We start from the raw sequence: 19,238 nt of genomic DNA on the forward strand, positions 1-19,238 counted from the left end.
TAGGGTCCAAGTTATCTTAAGTTAGGAATGTTTTCTTTTATACCAAAGATTGTAATGAGTCATACTTGAGTAGGATTCATGTTTAGGCTTCGGGTATCAATATTGGACCCCGACTATTGTAAAAGGACATCCAATCAATCAAATACAATTTACTTTTTTTTGGCTCCGTGCCAACCCTTAGGAGTAGGAGTAGTGTAGATCGCGATGAGTTCTTCAACAAGTAGGGCTGCATCGGTCCAGCTGACCTCCAGCTTGTCTGTAAGTACCGTCATGGCTTATACTTCTGTTTGTATAGCTGCATCGGTTAAGTTTGACCTCCACTGCGAACTCTAGTATAAGCTAGTTATCGACTCTTATCTAGTTCAAGTACGGCTGCGTCGATCCGATTGACCTCCGCTTCTCGAATTAGATCAATGTCAAGTTATCGGCTCTACCTAGGGGTGGCGTCCTTTGGGTAGATTCATTAAATTACCGATCTTGCTGATGTTCTTATTGTTATTAGTTTGCAACAACATCAATCTACCCGGTCGAGTTCAATTTAGATCGGTCTCATATCCTTTTAGTCTGTCGTTTGCTTTGTTACAACACGATGTTTCTTACTTTGAGCGACAGGTTATGTTTTATCAGCTATTCTACTTCGATCTTGATCGTGCATAGTACTCGTTTAAGGCACGTATGATCTTGAAGAGGTTTGCTGGCTAGTTAAATCTGGTCTACGGTTCGCTATTATAGTTGCAACGATCCGGTCGATCCCTACTGATAGCACTTTAGATTGGAGGATGCTAGTTTGTAGATCTGTTCTTAATTAGGCGTGACCTTAACTGTTTGCTATGCCTGCATCGGCTAAATAGTCGATCGCCTATGCGTTAATGCCTATAGTGTGTTTACATGATTCTGTTAAACGTGAATAGATCTGTTTACTTTAAAGGTTTGATTTGTTGTCTTTATCATGGCTGCATCAATCCGGTCGAACCCCACTGTTAGAGATAGCAGGTTAGGTCTGATGAGTCCATGGGGTTGTCCACATGAAATAGTCAATTGTTCACACGCTGTAGTCCCTTTTCACCTGAATCGGCTATTTCAGTCGATTCACCTGAGCCTTCACGTATAGCATGTCTTTCGGAAAACCTGTCGAAGTATAGATAGTTTTACAAATTCTTTGGTTTTAGTTTGTTATTATCATCATAGCTGCCATCGATCCGGTCGAACCTCACTATTGATGGTAACAGATAAGATTCATAATGTTTGTAGGTCCATTTGTATTAGACAGAGTCAATTTGTTCGCATACTATATCCTTTCTTGTTAGATTCATCGGCTCAATGCTTTATACTAGTAATATCTACCTAGCTGATGATCTCACTTACATCTATGTGTACTGTACCGATCAATATAAAATCAATCGCTACCCATGAGCTTTACAGTCCGTAACAGCCAATTTCTGTGCGTATCGGCTATTTAGTCGATTTTCCTGTCTAGCTGCTCCCGAAGCGGCACACTTGGAACAGTCTAGGCACAGACCAGCATGTTCCACCTTAAATTACTGATAAACTTTCTCTCCTTGTTAATTTCAGGGTTAAACTGACTAGCATGTCTCGGGAGGAATTCGTAGGATCGGTTATCCCTACGTTGAAGCCAAACAGATCTCCAGCTCCACCAAGCAGATCCTTCCGGCTTGTCGTGTGTCGACACATTTTCATGCCGACAATCTCTAATAAGGCTGGTCTAGTCTGGCTTATGGTGTACTATTAAATAAATAAATCCTTGTATGTGTGTGTATTGTATAGTATGCCGAATTCTATCCTATACGTTATGTATTATATTTTTATGGGCCACATCTCCTTCTCTTAGGGTCCCCTTTTGATGTGTTTTGTGATGCATCTGGTAGCGGTCTTGGATGTGTTCTAATGCAAGAAGGCCATGTCATTGCATCTGCATCGCGTCAATTAAGGAAACATGAAGTCAACTGCCCTACACATGATTTAGAGATTGTAGCAGTTGTTCATGCACTGAAGATATGGTGACATTATTTGTTGGGGAATGTACGCCAGTCTACACTAATCACAAAAGTGTCAAGTATATCTTCACTCAACCAGAGCTAAATATGAGGTAAAGAAGATGTCTAGAGCTAATAAAAGATTACAACCTCGAAGTGCACTATCACCTAGGCAAAGCAAATGTAGTAGCAGACGCTCTGAGCCAGAAATCTCATTGCAATTATGTCGAAGCCCAGTTAGAAGATGGTTTTAATTTGTTGCATCCCGCAGTGTTACACAACCTTACAGCTAGCTATTCTTTGAAAGGGCAAATTATAGAGGGTCAGAACACTGATGATGGGATCTTTCATATTAAACGGAAGATGAAAGAACAAGAGACCAAGCATTTCAGACTGGACGAGAATGTAGTACTGTGGTTCAAGGATTGGTTAGTGGTACCTAAGAATAGAAAGCTTCAAGAGCAAATACTTATCGAGGCTCATTCTTCAAAACTGTTTATTCATCCTGGCAGTAGCAAGATGTACCAAGATCTGAAGCTGCATTTTTGGTGGACAAAAATAAGAAAGAAATAGCGGCACATGTTGCTAGATGTGCTGTCTGTAGAAGGTTGAAGGCCGATCATTTGAAGCCAGCTAGACCGCTTCAACCATTGTCCATTCCAGGCTGGAAGTGGGAAGAAATAAGTATGGACTTCATTACTGGTCTTCCAACCACATAGAAAGGACATGATTCCATATGGGTAATTGTGGATCGCTTAACCAAGTCTGTACATTTCATTCCTGTCAAAACCATGCACAGACCACATCAGTATGCAGAGTTGTATGTTTCACACATTGTGTGTTTGCATGGTGTTCCAAAATCAATTGTGCCGGACTGGGGACCATAGTTTATAGCTCGTTTTTTGCAGTACTTGCATAAGGAACATGGTACAAATCTAATCCAAAGTCCCCTCAGGTCAGACCAAGAGGGTGAATCAAATTTTGGAAGATGTGTTGAGAGCATGTGTTCTGTCAGCTTCTGATTTATGGGAGAAATGGTTACCTCTAGCCGAATTCTCGTACAACAATAGCTATCAAGAGAGTATCAAGCCGGCTCCTTTTGAAGCGCTGTATGGACGAAAATGTAGGACTCCTTTGAATTGTGTTGAGCCCGCGGAGAGGAGGTACTACGGTATTGACTTTGTTAAGGAAGTAGAAGAGCAAGTCCGAATTATACAAGGTCATATCAAGGCAGCCCAAGCACGACAAAAGAGCAACGCTGACAAAAGGAGAAGACCGATAACCTTTGAAGTAGGAGACTATGTATACTTGAAGGTTTCACCCATGAAAGGTGTACATAGGTTCATAGTAAAAAGAAAGCTTACACCTCGATATGTAGGACCATACCCGATCATTGGCCGAAGCGGGAATGTAGCCTACAAGCTACAACTTCCTCCAGAGATGAGCACCATATTCAATGTCTTCCATGTCTCCCAGTTGAGAAAATGTCTGCGAGTACCAGAAGAAACAATTGAACCGACCAACCTTAAGCTTCAATCATATTTGACTTATGAAGAGAAACCAGTGTAGCTCTTAGACGAGAAAGAAAGAGTAACCCGGAGTAAAGTGATAAAGTTCTACAAAGTAATGTGGAACAACCATAGTGAATGGGACGCAACCTGGGAACGAGAGGACTACTTACGAGAGGTCTACCTAGAATTTTATAAAAAATGGTAGGCACTGCAAATCTTGGGGCGAGATTTCTGTAAGGGGGAAGGGCTGTAACACCCTAGGTGTTAAGCTTGCATATTGCACTTGTATTTGCAAAAGCAATCATTCATGAGCCAGAGCATACGAAATTGCATTCACCTATACATGTTGTTTTATGTGATGCTTAATTTACATATATGTGTATGCTATATGTTCATGTGTGATAATAGCAAGTGTTGTTGTTTGATCACATAAACCACTTAGAACAATTCAGGATAAAAAATGAAGTAGAGTCTATATTCATGATTTAGCTCAAATCAACTTGTATGTCTTAATATGCTTGATGATGTCTTTTTCATGATATTAGTTTGACTGCAGTTGATCTGTGTCTTAGAGTGCTTGCATGTTGCTTGACCCTCAATAAAAGCTGTAGTTTAGATTCAGTAGAGCAAACTTTGTTTAAGGAGCAAGACCTAGTTTTGTGCCTCACCTAGCCTATTAGAGCTCCCAAAACTGAACATATTACTGTTTTCAGGGTCCCAAAATTTGGCGTCTGGGATTACTGAATCTTCAGTTTCAGTTTCGAGGTACCCTACTTTGGGAATTAATATCTTGCAAACCAGTTCGAATCTGACAAAACTCCTTTAAGCAATGTTGTAGTACTCATGTAGTTCTATCACACGGTGAATTTGGTTGATCAAATCACTGCACGGTTTAGGATCTGTGGATGGGCAAAATTTGAGTTTCAGTCGGCTCCTAGTCCTCTGTTTGAACCGGCTGGGGGCAGCAGCAGTGGCCGACAGCGGCCGCCCCATGGCGGTCGTACATCAGGGTTGGGACCGCATCGCGGCTGGGCACAGGCTGAAAGCACCACGCCGTCTCTCCCTCTCCCTCAGTCGCTCGCACTCCATCTCTCTCGCCCGTTTCCTCTCCCATCTAGAGCAGGAGACAGCAAGGTCACCGTCGCCACCGCCGCCGCAAAAACCACCACAGCCGCCGCGCCATCCCTTGATTCCGTGCGGCCATGAACTCGCCATGAGCTTCTCCATGTCCCCGACCTAGCTTCGTCACCGTCTGTCATCGCAGGTAAGGCCCGGACGGGCCAGAACCGTCGCCATGGCCGCCATTGCCGCTGCCACACTGTTTGCCGCCGCCTCAGCCGGATCTAGTGGCGATGGGCCACTCAGCAACCGGCAAATGGAGGCATGGACGGATCGAGGGGGACGGCGAAAACGGCGGCGTTGGAGGCTGCAAGACGCGAGAAGAGCCAGGCGCCCATCACCGTCACATCCACGGCTGTCATCCCACTACTCATTTGTGATAAGAATAAATTCTATTATGATAATCCAATGCATAAAGGGCTAGATCACTAAGAATAAATTCATTTGTGATAATCCAATGCATAAAGACCAAGCTAGACCTCGATAGGAGTACCATAAGAAACCTCCTGCCGGCCGCGGTCGGCACATGATAACGTTGTTAGGCCTCCTCCAACAGGGTGGCGATATCGCCAGCGGACGTGGAGGCGAGAGACCGGGCACATGCACAGACAGATGCTTCAAGAAACGTATGGTGAGGGAGGGGGCGTCTAGAAACAGTGTGAGACTGTGCTTCGCTTTGCACTAGCACGCTGCCATTCTCGCCGTTCATCAAGTATAATACAATAATAATAACTATATATATATTTTTTCGCTGGCGACATCGCTAGCCGTTGGAGGCCATATATAGTGTTATTAGCTATATATACTTGGACAGATCATGCTGAATCAAAATATATATGCTATTGAATAAATGCGATCACTATATACAACTTTCATGATGGCGCATTACCTAAGCTAAAGATTCGGATGGGCCTTTGGTGGGCATTTGCAGAATCCAAATATATGCCATCCGAGCACTATATATAGAACTTCCATCGGAATTGAAAGGTGTAGTATATTTTATTTCTCCTTGGTAGTCTGCACGATTTTCCTTTATGGACAGGGTGTCAGTGTTCTCTAGCACTATAGAAAGGTGGCAACTTAGACGCGGCGATCACATTTACGTCTGGCGCTCCGTGTACTCCCATCATGGTAATACCAATCGTTTTTATATATTAGTCCCATGCATGCATGCACCTTAACGAAAGAAGCGTATATTTAGTAGTTATTACTCTCTCTGTTCTTTTTTACATGTTACACTAGCTTTGTCATAAAATCAAATATTACTATCTTTGACCATCTATTTTAAAGAAATTATAGTTTTACAACGTATAAATTATAGATTATGAAAATATTTGTCATAGTGAATCTAAAAACATAAATATATTTCTCATCGGACCTAGTTTAAGGGCCTGTTTAAACAGGTTGACTGAACTAATTTTTAGTTTTCAACCCAACTACTCATTAGTTCATTTATTGGTAAACATGGACTAAAAGGTGCACATGATTCTATGTCCATTGCTTTTAGTTTACTTTTAGTCCATGTATCCAAATATCACTAAACTAAACTTTACTTTAGCCACCTAAAATTTAGTCCCACTAAACTTTAGTTCTAGATTGGGTGGGGCAGGGGGGGGGGGGGGGGGGGGGGGCAGTTCCAGTCAATTAATTAATCAATTAGGGTCTTGAACTATATATGTTACAGTAATTTGATTGTACAGGAATCTACGAAAGCGACGAGAAGGTCATCCAGTTCACCAGCGCTTTATCGCTGTCCTCCATAGTTGATGGAACCTGCAGCAGGTGCAGTAACGCTAAGCGTGGAGGCGGCGTCATGGTCTGCTGCCTTAACTGCTTCCTGGAAGGAGGAGGAAATAAACTTAAACTCTTCGTGTACTCGGTGTCTTGGTGGTTCTATAACATGAGCAATACTGGTGTTCTTCAAGACACCTGCTCCATGGAAGATGAAGACCCCCCCGAGACGGTCTTGCGCCGCGCCAACGAACTGCTCTTGCGCCCCTACTTATTCGGCTTCGGATTAAGCAGCTACGACGCTGTGCTCAATAACTGCTTCGACTTTGCCTTTTACTGCAAGACAGGGCGCCGGTATCGTTTACTACCAGAGATGATTGTTGAGCCCTCCACTATTTCTGCGCAAGAGCTGCGCAGCGCTATTCGTCGCTGGCTCTTTTGATTATTTCTCTTTATTTATTTTGCTGCTGTTCGCGCGCTTGAGTACTTACTACCACCCACGCCGTCATCAACAAAAAGACTGCTTAGCTTCTCCATATATTATATTAATCACCCTGTTGCCGTACTTCAGCTTATTCTCTCTCACATAAATACTATTGAATCAGTCGAAAAACCACCAGCCGAACAGGGCTAATTATCTCTAATAAGGCTGGTCTGGTCTGGCTTATGTGTGTGTATAATATAGTATGCCGGATTATATCCTACATATATATATATATATGTTATGTTTGCGGGCCGCATCTCCTTCTCTTATCTTAATGAAATGTATTATGATATCTAATCCTATAGCCGGACCCGGACCTGTGACCACCGAGCGGATTGGTTTGGCTTGGGCGCTTGGCTCGTGAATCTAGCGGTTTATTAATTGGCTCGTTAATCGCGTCGTTCCTGACTCCCCCACAGAACTCTCGCTTCGTTCGCAGTCCGCAGTTCCGTTCCCTGTCCCTGCAGCGCGAGATCCCCGTACGTTGCCTATGGCGTCGTGGTTTCCGCGATCCACGTACGGAGGGTCAGCAGAAGCAGGCTACGTTCTAACCTGGATGCCCCCTCCCAACTCCCATCGGATTATTAGCACAGATATTCCTTTAGAATATGGGAGTACGGCTTCACTGTATTTCGATTTTTTTTTCTAGCGCTGTCACATCAATGCATTGCTTTACTGCACATCGATTTTACAAGCTGCGTGGCTATGTTTGGTTCATGTTATTCATGGATTGATTATGTTTTTAAAATTGTGTCCGCCCCCGCCTTCGCCGTTCTCGACCTCGCCCCTGCCCCCACCACCGGCGGCCGGCGGCGAGCCGCCTCGCCGCTCCACCCGCAACCCGCCCTTGCCCCTCGACCCCACCAACCCTAACCCCAGGGTAGCGTGCCGGCGAGCTCGCCGCGACGACCCCGCCCTGACCTGGCCCGTCCGCCTCCACCGCCAGGGCCCTAACGCCGCCCTCCGCCATCCCCACCGCCTGGGAGGCCTTGCTCCCCTCGAACCCTCTTCTATGCTCACCGAAGATGGAGAAGAAGAGGGGGAGAGTCCGAGAGATCTCGCGCTGAACTTACTCGACGCCGGCGAGCTCCTCGCCGGAACCCTAGCCGCTGGCGCGGGTGCGAGCGGGTGGAAGAACGTGGGAGGGAAAGGGAGACGCGCCCGAGCGGGGTCGTGACCGTCGCGTGTTTAACGATACGTGCATGGAACATTAAATGTAGACGAAAAAATAACTAATTGCACAGTTTGGTGGGAAATCGCGAGATGAACGTTTCGAGCCTAATTAGTCCATGATTGAATACTAATTGCCAAATAAAAACGAAAATGCTACAGTAGCCATATTCTCAAATTTCATCCAACTAAACACAGCCATAGGCATAATCTGCAATTTTCAATTTCGAGAATAAAAAAACTCATTAGACAAAACCACAAAACCGACAAAATCTTATTCGTGTTGGCACAAACGCAATTAACAATTTACAATTATTTCTATAGTCAGACAAGGACAAAAATTTAATATGTTATGATACAAAGATAAATAATAAATCACAAAAGTAATAATTTACTTGTACTAGTTGGTTGTATAAGAGCGTTGTCTGAAATCATCTTAAAATTCAGACACCTGAAATATAAGAGAAGTGTTTGTTCTTTACATGTTCCTTTCATGATGATCTTTTTAGGAGATGTGATCTCCCTAGCCACTGCCCAAAAGTCAGGACGACGATGAATGCATAGGCATGCAGCAAAACCTACCTCACTTTAGGTGGTCCGACATGCTCTTCGCTTCTACAGGCTGTACCTTCCACTAAGCACGATCAAGAACCTTGTTGTTATACTTGAGGCACACTGGTCCTAATCTTGGTCGCTATTTGAGCTCACATCTGGTGTCAAAATAAATACAGAAACCTGTATTTTTACTTGAGGATCATTTCTGTTTTTGAACCTCCAAAAATTGTCATCTCTTTCTATTCAAACTATCACAATTAGTTCATAAATAGTTTCAGATCGACAGAAAGGCTCATCCCCGCGTTGCCCCTTTCGGCGACACGGGCAGAACTCCGACACCCGCGCCGCCAAGCTTCCTCCACCGGCCCCTCGACTTCGCCGCTGCCAGAGTGCGCCGCCGGATGCACGCGCTGACGCAAGGAAGGCAGCGGCGGGGTTCCTTTTGCTTTCTTCTTCTTCCACTGCCTCCGGCCTGTGATGCCGCGAAGATGGTGGCTGGGGTTGCTGCACCGGGTGGAGGCCGCAGATCCGCCGCCTCCGAGGATGGATCCAGCGGTCCCTGGGCCGGATCTGCTCAGGTGGAGCTTGTCGGTGGTGGAGGTGCCGTGGGGCCGTTGCCCGGCCGGCGGCGGCGTGAACGCCTTGCCTTGGTAGCGGCGGAAGCACGGAGCAAGCGTGTGGGCTGCGGTGGAGCGGCGGCGGCGTGGAGACCTGCGTGCACAACGGCGGTGCAGCGTGGAGGTGGTGCGGCGGTGGCGCGGAGGTCCGAGCATGTGCAATGACGGCGCGGCATGGAGGTGGCGCGGAGGCCCACGCGTGTACAGAGGCGGCACGGAGCCCACTCAGGGATGGCACGAAGGCCCGCGCGTGCACCGCGGCAGCACGGAGGCCGCTAGTGGACGGTGCGCAGCCTGTTCATGGACGGCACGGCGGCGCAGATATGCGCGTGCAGCGGGGCAGAGGTCGTGCGTGCGACGGCCATGTGGGTATGTGACAACGTGGTGCCATGGAGGACGACTGTGCGGCAACATTGTGGCCATGTAATCCAACGGTTTAGAGGCTGCATGCGTGCGGTGGATTGGTGCTCGCTATGGTGAGGATGGCCGGAGCAGCGGCGACGGCAGGCTTTGCAAGCCGAAGTTAAGAAAGGTGGAGGCTTTGTTGCGGATTCGAGATGCAGGTGTTAGTGGTGGCGAAAGGCGGCTATGACGAGGACACAAGCGCAATGTTTGAGGGCATGCTTCTGTGTGTTAATTGTCGGGTGACGGTATGGCTGGGCCGTGCGCTAGGGGTGTCCACGAAGTTGGCATGAGTGGCCGGCGTGGGATGTGATGGGCAACGTAAGTGCATTGCCGAGGTGGCCTGCGTGGTGAGGTGACGGGTGGTCCTGCACAACAGTCGGCAGTTTCGGTGCAAGGAGGTCTTCGGATGGTAGTCGGATGCCATGCTTGATATTTCTGCCATCTTCGATGAAGCAACTAGGTCGCTGAGAATATCATATCTCGAAGGACGCAGCTAGTTTGGTGACGATCAGAGGCAGCTGTTCATGTTTTCGACTTGGCGGCTTGCAGCGGACTATGGCAGTACAAGAGGACCGAATTTTACTAGTGTTTGCGTGAATGACAGTCGCAAAACTTTTCAACTTAAGTCATACCGTCACACGATAGGTACAAGACGACCAAATTTTACTTCTCAAAACAAAAACAAAAAAGATAGCTTGCATTTTGTTTAGGAAAAAGTCCATTTCACTTTAGTGAACTATCGTCATGATCTGATTTTCCTCCACGAACTTCGAAACCAGACATCTTACCCTCGGAACTCTCAAAACCATTCAAATTAACGTATGTGCTAATATGCGCACTTGCATGTGTGTTGATGTGTGCACAAGCCATCGATCGAAATCGAAGGCCAAAAGGTCAAAACTCAGTAGTCAGCCTGGAATTGGAAAGTGAACTTACATGGAGGAGTCGGCCACTCTGCGCAATTCTATGTTTGCTCATGCTCGGGTGTTCCTTCTATGATTGCGGCTATCCGTGTACGTACCGCGGACGGCTGAGGACTAACGGGCGAGGACGCGTTGGTGGTCAGCGCCCCTTAGATTTCAATAAATCAAGGTGTAGGTGTGAATGGATTGGATTGAATTGCCTAGGCTGCCGGCTATGCACGTGTATATCCCTGCGGATCCATCCTTGTATAGGCTCCGATACACGTATGAAATCATGCATACCCTCAATGAACTCTGGGCAGCGGCGATCAGCGTTGTACATCTGCATTACATAAGCATATAAAAAACTTGAACATTCCAATACCCATATATTACACAACATGCATGATTAATTAAATAAAAGGTCCAAATATACATTTCGAAACATGAATAATTAATATCCTACCATCACTAGTAGAGAAACGACTTTTGATCCACTTTGAAGTTTGGCTTTAGTCCTGGTATTTTTCACGCTCGGGACTAGAGAAACCTTTAGTCCCGGTTGGTAGCTCCAACCAGGACTAAAGGTCCCTGCCCAACGGCTACTGCGGTAGGCTTTTGCTGCAGGGGACCTTTAGTCCCGGTTAGAGCTACCAACCAAGACTAAAGGTTAACTTTTACTTTCGGTTGGTGCCTCCAACCAGGAGTAAAAGTTTACTCTTGGTCAGCGGTTCGTTCATCTTAATTAAACCGAAACCATCGACGGCAGCATCACTACAGCAGTACAGCGCGTCGCCCAGTTGCATTTGGGTCTCGGGGAATCTCACTCGCTGTACAAGTTGCATTTTCAATGCGTACGTACCCTCTGTCGTGACAGGCCAGCTCTAGTATATCTCCATCTCTTCTCACCGAACAGCACATTGCAACGTTTTATAAGCAATTGAAGATCACTGCTTCTGAACGTACCAGTATACGATACGGACCAGGACCAGCCATGGCAGGAGGATACTACTGTTGCTTCTGAACAACACCACAGAGGCCAGACCCACCCACCAGCAATCCAGCATCATGTGTCAGTCACCAGACGCATCTAGTGGGCCACAGAAGGTAAGAAAGCGGCCCATGATTTCCAAGCGAATGAATGTGGCCGGCCTATTACTGTACCGAGTCTGAGCCGAATGGTAAGGTGAGGAGTTGTTCGTTGCGCTGCTGCGAGGAGATAGCACCACATCGGTAGCGTAAAGAGGAGGCGGAGCACAGACTGGCTACATAACAAGGGCCAGGTGCACCGGTTCAAGGCGCGCAGCTGCGTGGTGAGCACAAAGCGAAGTATTCTTTCGCCTTTTACTAAAGAATATCGTGTGCACGCCACAATAAGCAGCATACACTAATTTTCGGAGGGTGCCAGCTTTGTAAGGAGGTGCCCAACAAATTAAATTCAAAACAAAATATTTATATTATTAAATTAATAAATATGTTTAGTAAATTCAAAGTTCTTTAAATATGTTAATAAATTCAAAATTTTGCATTAAATATTATTAGTAGAATGTGTATTTGAAAATCATAATGAATCATCAATTGAAAATAGAAATAAAAAAATTAAAAATTTCATCAATTGAAAATAGAAATAAAAAAATTAAAAATAAAGAAAACCTTTAGTCCCGTGCCCAAGGTCGGCCTTTTTTCCTGAATTCGTACTTTCGGTTGGGAAACCAGGACTGAAGGAGTTTCTCAACCGGGTTCTGTACTAGCGCATAGATATTTGACTTGAGCATTAACTTATTAAATCATTGATACAATGTATACAATCCCAACTAATACTAAACAAACCAAATCTCCTCCTTCACTTCAAAAGAATAAGGATTTCGTCACCAATTCCAACTAAATAGAGAAATTCTTCTTCACTTCTTCATTAATGGGCTTTTCCTTCTGGCTCACTGCCTCTTCATGCACAGATGCATTCTTATCCGCCGCCTCAGCCACATTAGATGAGTTTTGCACGTGCTCAATATACTCTTCTTCCTAGTACCAGCCTTCACATCCAGTATCAGCCCACTGAAATTAGAACACCAAATCAAGACTTTAATTAAAATATCATCACAAAAATAGCTGCAAACCATAAAAAACAACGTGGCCAAAAGAACTCACATTACGATCCGGACACTTGTACAAGATAGGCCCTTGTTGGGACCCTCCTTCACTCTGTACTCCAACATAATCTTCTGCTCACACTCGCCGCACGCAATGAGAGGGCGGTCCGGAAAAATCCACCATTATTTCTAATGTAAAAAATCTTAAATTTCTGTATTTCTAAACCATGAAATGAGCTATATATACTAGCACACAATGGTATTTAAATCCCAAAAAATCCACCATTATTTCTAATGTAAAAAATCTTAAATTTCTCTATTTTTAAACCATGAAATGAGCTATATATACTAGCAATGGAAGAAGCATACTAGTTTTGATGAACTACTATAAGCTTCCTTCATCTACATATGCAAAACTATTAAGTGATTTTGAGCTCAAATGACATATAAGTAAAAAAACCACCATTGTTCCCAATCTAAACAACCAGAAATTTCTCTATTTCTATACCACGAAATAAGCCATGCTAGTGATGAAACATGAGAGGATGAAGTTGCTAACCTTTAGAACTGAAGAATGGATGGAGGAATGAAGTCTTCACCAATCCCGCAAGCATGAACTCCTTCCACGAGCAAGAACAGAGAGCAAGCAGAGAGCTTCAAATGGCTCGGGCTGGAGGAGGAAGGAGAAAGTATATAGCCCGGGAACTATAGTCCCAGTTTGTGGTTCAAACCCGGATTACAGATCTCCTTATAGTCCAGGTTTGAGTCACCAACCAGGATTAAAGATTTAGTCATGGCGAGTAGCTCCAACCGGGACTAGAGGATGACCTTTAGTCCCGGTTGAAACCACCAACCGGGACTAGAGGTCCCCTCCTGCGCAAAAGCCTGCGACGGTAATCGTTGAGCAGCGGACTTTTGTCCCGGTTGGTTGCTCCAACCGGGACTAATGCTCTCTTTAGTCCCGGGTCCAAATCTGGCCGAGACTAAGGGTCTGTTTGGTTCGCCTAGTAGCTACTAAATTTAGTAGCTTTTAGTCACTTTAGTAACTTTTTAACCAAACGCTATGACTAAAAGCTACTAAAAGGGTTTTAGTCCTCTCTAGTAACTCTGGAGTTACTAAAAGTGACTAAACCGTTTAGTAGCTACTAAAGTTTAGTAGCTCGAACCAAACACCTCCTAAAGCCAAACCCGAAAGTCTGTTCTCTACTAGTGTGGCATGCATAACATAAGAGGCGTTGTACTCCGCATTGCATGATAAGAGCATCAGAGAGACCGCGGCAATGTAGCTCTGAAAGGATTTGCCAAGTAAGTGGTATGGATAACATAAGAGGCGTTGTACCTCATTCTGCTCACAGAGATTCTTACCATGCATCTTTGGAGAAACCTGAGGGCTGTTTACCAACCTGGAAAAATGCATCGCCACCCCAATGCACTGTTCAGAGGATCAAAAAGAGCTCATCCAGACGACCCTCAAATGCCGGATTGGTACCTTCCCGTGCAAGTACTGGGGGGTGCCGCTCTCAATTTACAGGCTCAGAAAAAAAAATGATGAATTGCCGCTGATCGATGCGGTGGCTACCAGAATACCCAACTGGAAAGGAGGAATGCTCAACTTGGCTGGCAGGGCGACGCTGACGGCGGTTACGCTCTCCGCGATTCCGGTTCACCTTTCGATCGCGCTCTGTCTGTCTCCATGGGCAGGCGAAGGAGAGCCTTCCTCACGGTTCAAGTGCTCATAGACTATATTCGAATCTGGGACATTATTCTTCAGGACGGGCAGCTTCAGCCTGATGTGTCCGACAGGGCAGGCTGCTGTGGAGGTGGTCTTTGGATGGTATTTACTCGGCGTCATCGGCCCCGCTTACAGGGCGCTGTTTCTGGGCTCGCACAATCTCATGGGGACCAAGGAGTTGTGGAAAACCAATATATGCACCGCCTAGGGTCAAGTATTTCATCTGGTTGGTGCTCCACAGGACGTACGAGCGCCCGTCGAAAGCGTCCAGAAGCCGATGCCTGTGCTCGCAGACTCTGATGCCTGTGCTCTCTGCTCTCAGCACGCTGAAACCATCGACCATCTGCTCTGCTCGTGGGATGTATGCATGTATCTTTAGCAACGAAATCTGGAGTCGTCGTATCATGGGAACCTTGGGCTTCATTCGCGGCGATGCTCAGAGCCTCACCAGCCGCGTAGTGCTTCATTCTGGACCTGGTGGCTCGCTGCTAGGAAGCAAGTGCCAAAGCAGGCACGTCGGGGCTTCGACTAATCGACTCGTTGGTACTGCTGGTTGGCTGGATGCTGTGGAAGGAAAGAAACAGGTAGCAGAACGTTCAGAGTCCCCGGTGGCTCAGCTTCTCAGCATTATCATGGATGAAGCAAGGGCAAGGCAATGGGATTTGGCTGGATATCGGCACCTGTTGGGTCTCCTCTGATGTGTGTTTGCATGCGCTGTTAACAGAGCTAGCTCTTTTTTCTTCTTCCTGTGTCGGGCGGTGCCCGATGGTAATTTTCACTCTACTCCCTAGCTCTTAATTGAAAAACGTGCCACGAGGCACGGTCGAGGAAAAAAAAGGAGCATCGGAGCCAAATTGATGTCATGTTTCGTTGAACCCAAGTCAAATTGCACGCACGTACGGCTGCAATTGCTGACAGCCAAAACTAAAAATAATCTACAATGAAGCCTTATCTATCAATTGCACCCACTCGATTTTAAAGTAAAGGGCACCGATGTCCTGGCTTCATTATAGATAAGGCTTCATTATACACATGTACGTACGTGTATTATATATTATGCTGAGATCGATGGAGTTGTAAGCTAGCTACTTTTCATCGTTTCTTTGCTTGGCCAAATTGCATTGGGACGTGACGTTTATTTCCATCGAGCACTGGATCTTGTAAATAGCATGCACACAGGTAGGATGTAGTTGGTTGGTCAATACTCTCTCGATACACATACAAATTAATATACTCCGTAGCTGGTTGGTCATTATTCTCCCTATATATATATAAGGCTTGCTTGCTGGGTTCTGTGTTCACCACAAGCATTATATGTATGTAGGAGGAGTAATTTAACACACTACATGATCATGCAGGTCGTCCTGTCACGCGCAGGAGGCAGCTGTCTTGCTGGGGTGTCACAACGGCGGCATGTCTTGCAGTAAAAGGCAAAGTCGAAGCAGTTATTGAGCACAGGGTCGTAGATGCCGAAGCCGTTGCAGTCGAGTAGGCGGTTGGCGCGTGACAAGACTTGCTCGGGGGGATCTGCAGCTGCCTCGACGCAGGTTTGTAGAGCCCTGTTGGCAATCACCCCAATATTGCTGCTCGCGGCATAGAACCCAGCAGGCACTGAGTAGGCGAAGAGGCTAAGATTAAGATTATCCCCTTCCAGGAAGCAGTCCAGGCAGCACCAGACGACGCCGCCGCCACGCATAGCTTCACGGCACTCCCGGCAGAAGGCATAGCTTGCCGCCTCTGCTGCTCTTCCTGTTCGCTTCAGCTAGTTAGTTAGCAGCGGTTAATTGTGGCTTCTTATAATAATATAAGAAGACGTACCCATCACGACCGCTGCTGTTGCTGCTCCTGCTAGTGGCCCTGCTATTGCTGTTGCTGCTGTTTTTGCTGTTGCTACGGCTGCTGCTACGACTGCACGTGTGAATACGCCTGTAAAAGAGGAGGACTGCGCTAAAGGGGCGTTGAAGTGGATCACCTTCGCGTGGCTTTCGTAGATTCCTGTATGTACACTCACTCAAGTTAATACACTAAAGTACTTAATTGAATGGAACTGAAGTATGTACGTGGTAACAATTAGCCAGCCTAAAAAATGATTTGCATTTTTTCCTACTACCGGGTCTAGCTACCATATATACTCCCATCTCCAATAAACCACGTTGCATATGGATACATACTCATTTATCAGTTTGAGTATATATATTTATTTACTAATTTTAGGATACTCAAAATCTTACTACGTAAAAATTTTCAAAAGAGCTAGCCCATATTTTTTTTCATATAATATAATAATATCATTATAATAATATATAAAATTAGTATAACCATATACTCTATGTATACTTGCATACTTGACATACATACTACCCTAGATATCGTCTAGTACGATCACATACTCCGCATACATACACTTCGTCAGGCCATATACACCATAAATCCTGAGATATACACGTGGGAGTAACTGAAAATATATATACGGAGTGATTAAAATGTACGCGTGTACAGTAAACACTAGCGCTACACACATCCCCCTGCTTCCACCTCCCGCCAGCGGCCCCCGCAGTCCCTTCCCACCAAACTAAAGCGAATATAACTATCTACTCCCAAGTTACAACTTTGTTTGTAACGTAGTTATAACTTCGTTTGTAATGTAGTTATAACCGGCGCTTATTTGATTATTATTTGAATACTACTATCCACCAACTCATCTGATACATCTCTGGCGTGCATGCAAGCACCGAATATTTTCATGATTCAAAATTTCAAAACACAATATCTCAAACTAATAAATAAGTATGCACACATACGCAATATGGTTTATTGAAGATGAGAGTAACTACTCCCGGGAGTATAAAAAATGCATATAGCCAAAAGAGCATAATTGATTAATTGAATGGAACTGAAGTAATAATTATCCAGCCTTAAAAAGATTGGTATCCCTCTATCGGCTGATATTAAAGCGGCTTCTGCTGATTTGTATGGCCGATTTGTTGGGATAGGAAAACACTGTTGCACGACTGATTTATACGGATTAAAGTCGGCTGAATAGCTCAAGCGAACAAGCCTATACAATAGACAAAAAAAAGAATTACTTAACTTAACTTAACTAGGTTGCGGACCCAAAACCTACCAGCGAAACATCGCCAGAGTGCGAAATTGCTACAACGCCAACATTCCTCGGAACTAGTGTCGCTGTCTGATAAACTGCAGTGCTTGAGAACACTGCTCCTTGCGACATGCCCTAGCACCACCGCCACCACCGCTGGTCCCCCTCCGGCATCTCGCCGGAGGCCGGAGGGAGTGGGGATTCATTGTTTTTAATAAGTCTTTCTAGTAGATCGAGTCCTCAGGGTTAGGGTCTCTCCATGCCAAGTTTCTTGGTACTGGGGATTTATCTCCTCCTCCTCCTCTCCGGCGACGGCGAGGGGGCAGGGTGGATTTGTTTTCTACATAGCGGCTCTATTGAAGATGAGAGCGACAACTACGCCATCAACAACTTTCTCGGCATGACGACATGGAGACTTTTCTTTCCGAACGACGACATCAAGGCGGAGATTATGTCGTCGCCATGGAATAATTTTCTCTGGTCTCTTCTCCATTTTGTTGTGGTTAGATCTGGCTACGATGAAGGACTAGGGAGAATAAGTTTCAGATCAGTCTTCATCATTCTTCGGTGGCAGAAAGAGGAAGAAGGAAGACACTATAAAGGAGAAGTTTCTCAAGTCCGCCTGTAGGAATATTGGTCGTCGTTCGTTGGGCATCTGTTCTCAGGGCTTTTTACCAAATGTTTGCCTACGCGCTCATCCATACGAAGCGTCATACAGGTTTGGATTTGAGATTTAGAGCTATTCACGGCGTGGGTATAATTTAGATGAAAATCAGTTTCTGGATATATGTAGAGTATTACAGAGTGCTTATAACGTGATGATGTACCCAGCTATAATATAATATAATTCTTCTTTTGTCGTAAAAAAAACATTCCTCGGAATTCATGCACCCAGGACAAAACTAAACTAACTTCACCTCACCCTCTTAATAAATGCGTGCTTCTTCCATTAATAAGCAGGTGGATGGGACTAATAAAAACGATTGGTCTTACCATGATGGGGAAAGGCCTTGGCATGGCTGCTGCGCCAGGCGAAGATATGATCGCCGGGTCTGAGCTGCCACCGTTCTATACGGCTCGAGACCACCGTCACCCCCCTGTCCATAAGGAAAAATGTGCAAGCTACTACAGAAATTAACTGAAGGCAAAATGGTACAACTTTCGATTCGGATGGAAGCTATATATACGACGGATGGCATATATTAGGATTATGCAAATGCCGGCCAAGGCGCATCCAAATCTTTCGCTTAGAGAATACGCCATCATGAAAGATGTATACAGTGATCATATTTATTCGGATGGCATATATTTGGATTCGGCGTGATCTGAGTCCGAGGCATATATAGGCCTCCACCAACGGCCAGCGATGTCGCCGGCCAAAATAATAATTTAATTACTCGTGAACGGTGCAAAAAGCAGCGTGCTAGCGCAAAGCGAAGCGCCGGTCTCGCACGTTTCCATATGCGTCCCCACTCCCTCCCCCTCTCTCCGCACATTTCCCGAAGCACTTGCCTACGTCTGTGCCTTCTCTCTCCTCCACGTCCGCTGGCGACATCGCCACCCTACTGGAGGAGGACTTAATAGTATTATCATGTCGTGGCTGACAGGAGGTTTCTTATGGCAGCCCTATTAAGGTCTAGCTTGGCCTTTATAGGTTACACTAGGTTATCACAAATGAATTTATTCTCAGCGGACTAGACATTTATGCATTGGGCTATCACAAATTAATTTATTCTCAGCAGCCTAGGCATTTATGCATTGGGTTATCACAGATGAATTTATTCTTAGCTGATTGACAGTTGTACTGCCATCCCTTTATGCTTTTCTT

At 45.4% G+C, this 19,238-nt stretch overlaps 2 protein-coding genes and 1 non-coding gene across 4 annotated transcripts; 2 read left to right on the forward strand and 1 right to left on the reverse strand.

Moving 5' to 3' along the window:
- Positions 1 to 5,620: 5,620 nt before the first annotated feature.
- Positions 5,621 to 6,925, forward strand: LOC136481348 (protein LEAD-SENSITIVE 1-like). The gene is made up of 2 exons (XM_066478705.1): positions 5,621 to 5,755; positions 6,325 to 6,925. Exons 1-2 carry the CDS (start codon positions 5,659 to 5,661, stop codon positions 6,795 to 6,797), a joined length of 570 nt encoding a protein of 189 aa, XP_066334802.1. The 5' UTR covers positions 5,621 to 5,658; the 3' UTR covers positions 6,798 to 6,925.
- Positions 6,926 to 11,792: 4,867 nt separating this feature from the next.
- LOC136484649 (U5 spliceosomal RNA) lies at positions 11,793 to 11,910 on the forward strand. Its single transcript, XR_010766150.1, has one exon. It is a non-coding gene; the product is annotated as a U5 spliceosomal RNA (small nuclear RNA).
- A 3,580-nt stretch (positions 11,911 to 15,490) lies between these two features.
- Positions 15,491 to 18,978, reverse strand: LOC136481349 (protein LEAD-SENSITIVE 1-like). Of its 2 annotated transcripts, XM_066478707.1 has the most exons (4): positions 18,404 to 18,978; positions 16,283 to 16,305; positions 16,129 to 16,218; positions 15,491 to 16,059 (listed from the first exon to the last, which is right to left on the reverse strand). In XM_066478707.1, exons 1-4 carry the CDS (start codon positions 18,607 to 18,609, stop codon positions 15,653 to 15,655), a joined length of 726 nt encoding a protein of 241 aa, XP_066334804.1. In that variant the 5' UTR covers positions 18,610 to 18,978; the 3' UTR covers positions 15,491 to 15,652. The 2 variants fall into 2 exon arrangements, with proteins under 2 accessions (XP_066334804.1, XP_066334805.1); XM_066478708.1 differs by having other exon boundaries at positions 16,129 to 16,305; positions 18,404 to 18,932.
- Positions 18,979 to 19,238: the final 260 nt, after the last annotated feature.

This window comes from Miscanthus floridulus, chromosome 9, assembly GCF_019320115.1.
Source record: "Miscanthus floridulus cultivar M001 chromosome 9, ASM1932011v1, whole genome shotgun sequence".
NCBI classification, from domain to species: Eukaryota; Viridiplantae; Streptophyta; class Magnoliopsida; order Poales; family Poaceae; genus Miscanthus; species Miscanthus floridulus.

Coding starts and splice junctions, on each gene's coding strand:
- LOC136481348 (XM_066478705.1), top strand. CDS start 5,659: ATGGACAGGGTGTCAGTGTTCTCTAGCACTATAGAAAGGTGGCAACTT. Junction 5,756..6,324: donor CTCCGTGTACTCCCATCATG/GTAATACCAATC, acceptor TTGATTGTACAG/GAATCTACGAAAGCGACGAG.
- LOC136481349 (XM_066478707.1), bottom strand. CDS start 18,609: ATGCCATCCGTCGTATATATAGCTTCCATCCGAATCGAAAGTTGTACC. Junction 16,306..18,403: donor CAAGGCCTTTCCCCATCATG/GTAAGACCAATC, acceptor GTGTACATACAG/GAATCTACGAAAGCCACGCG. Junction 16,219..16,282: donor TCTACGAAAGCCACGCGAAG/GTGATCCACTTC, acceptor TCACACGTGCAG/TCGTAGCAGCAGCCGTAGCA.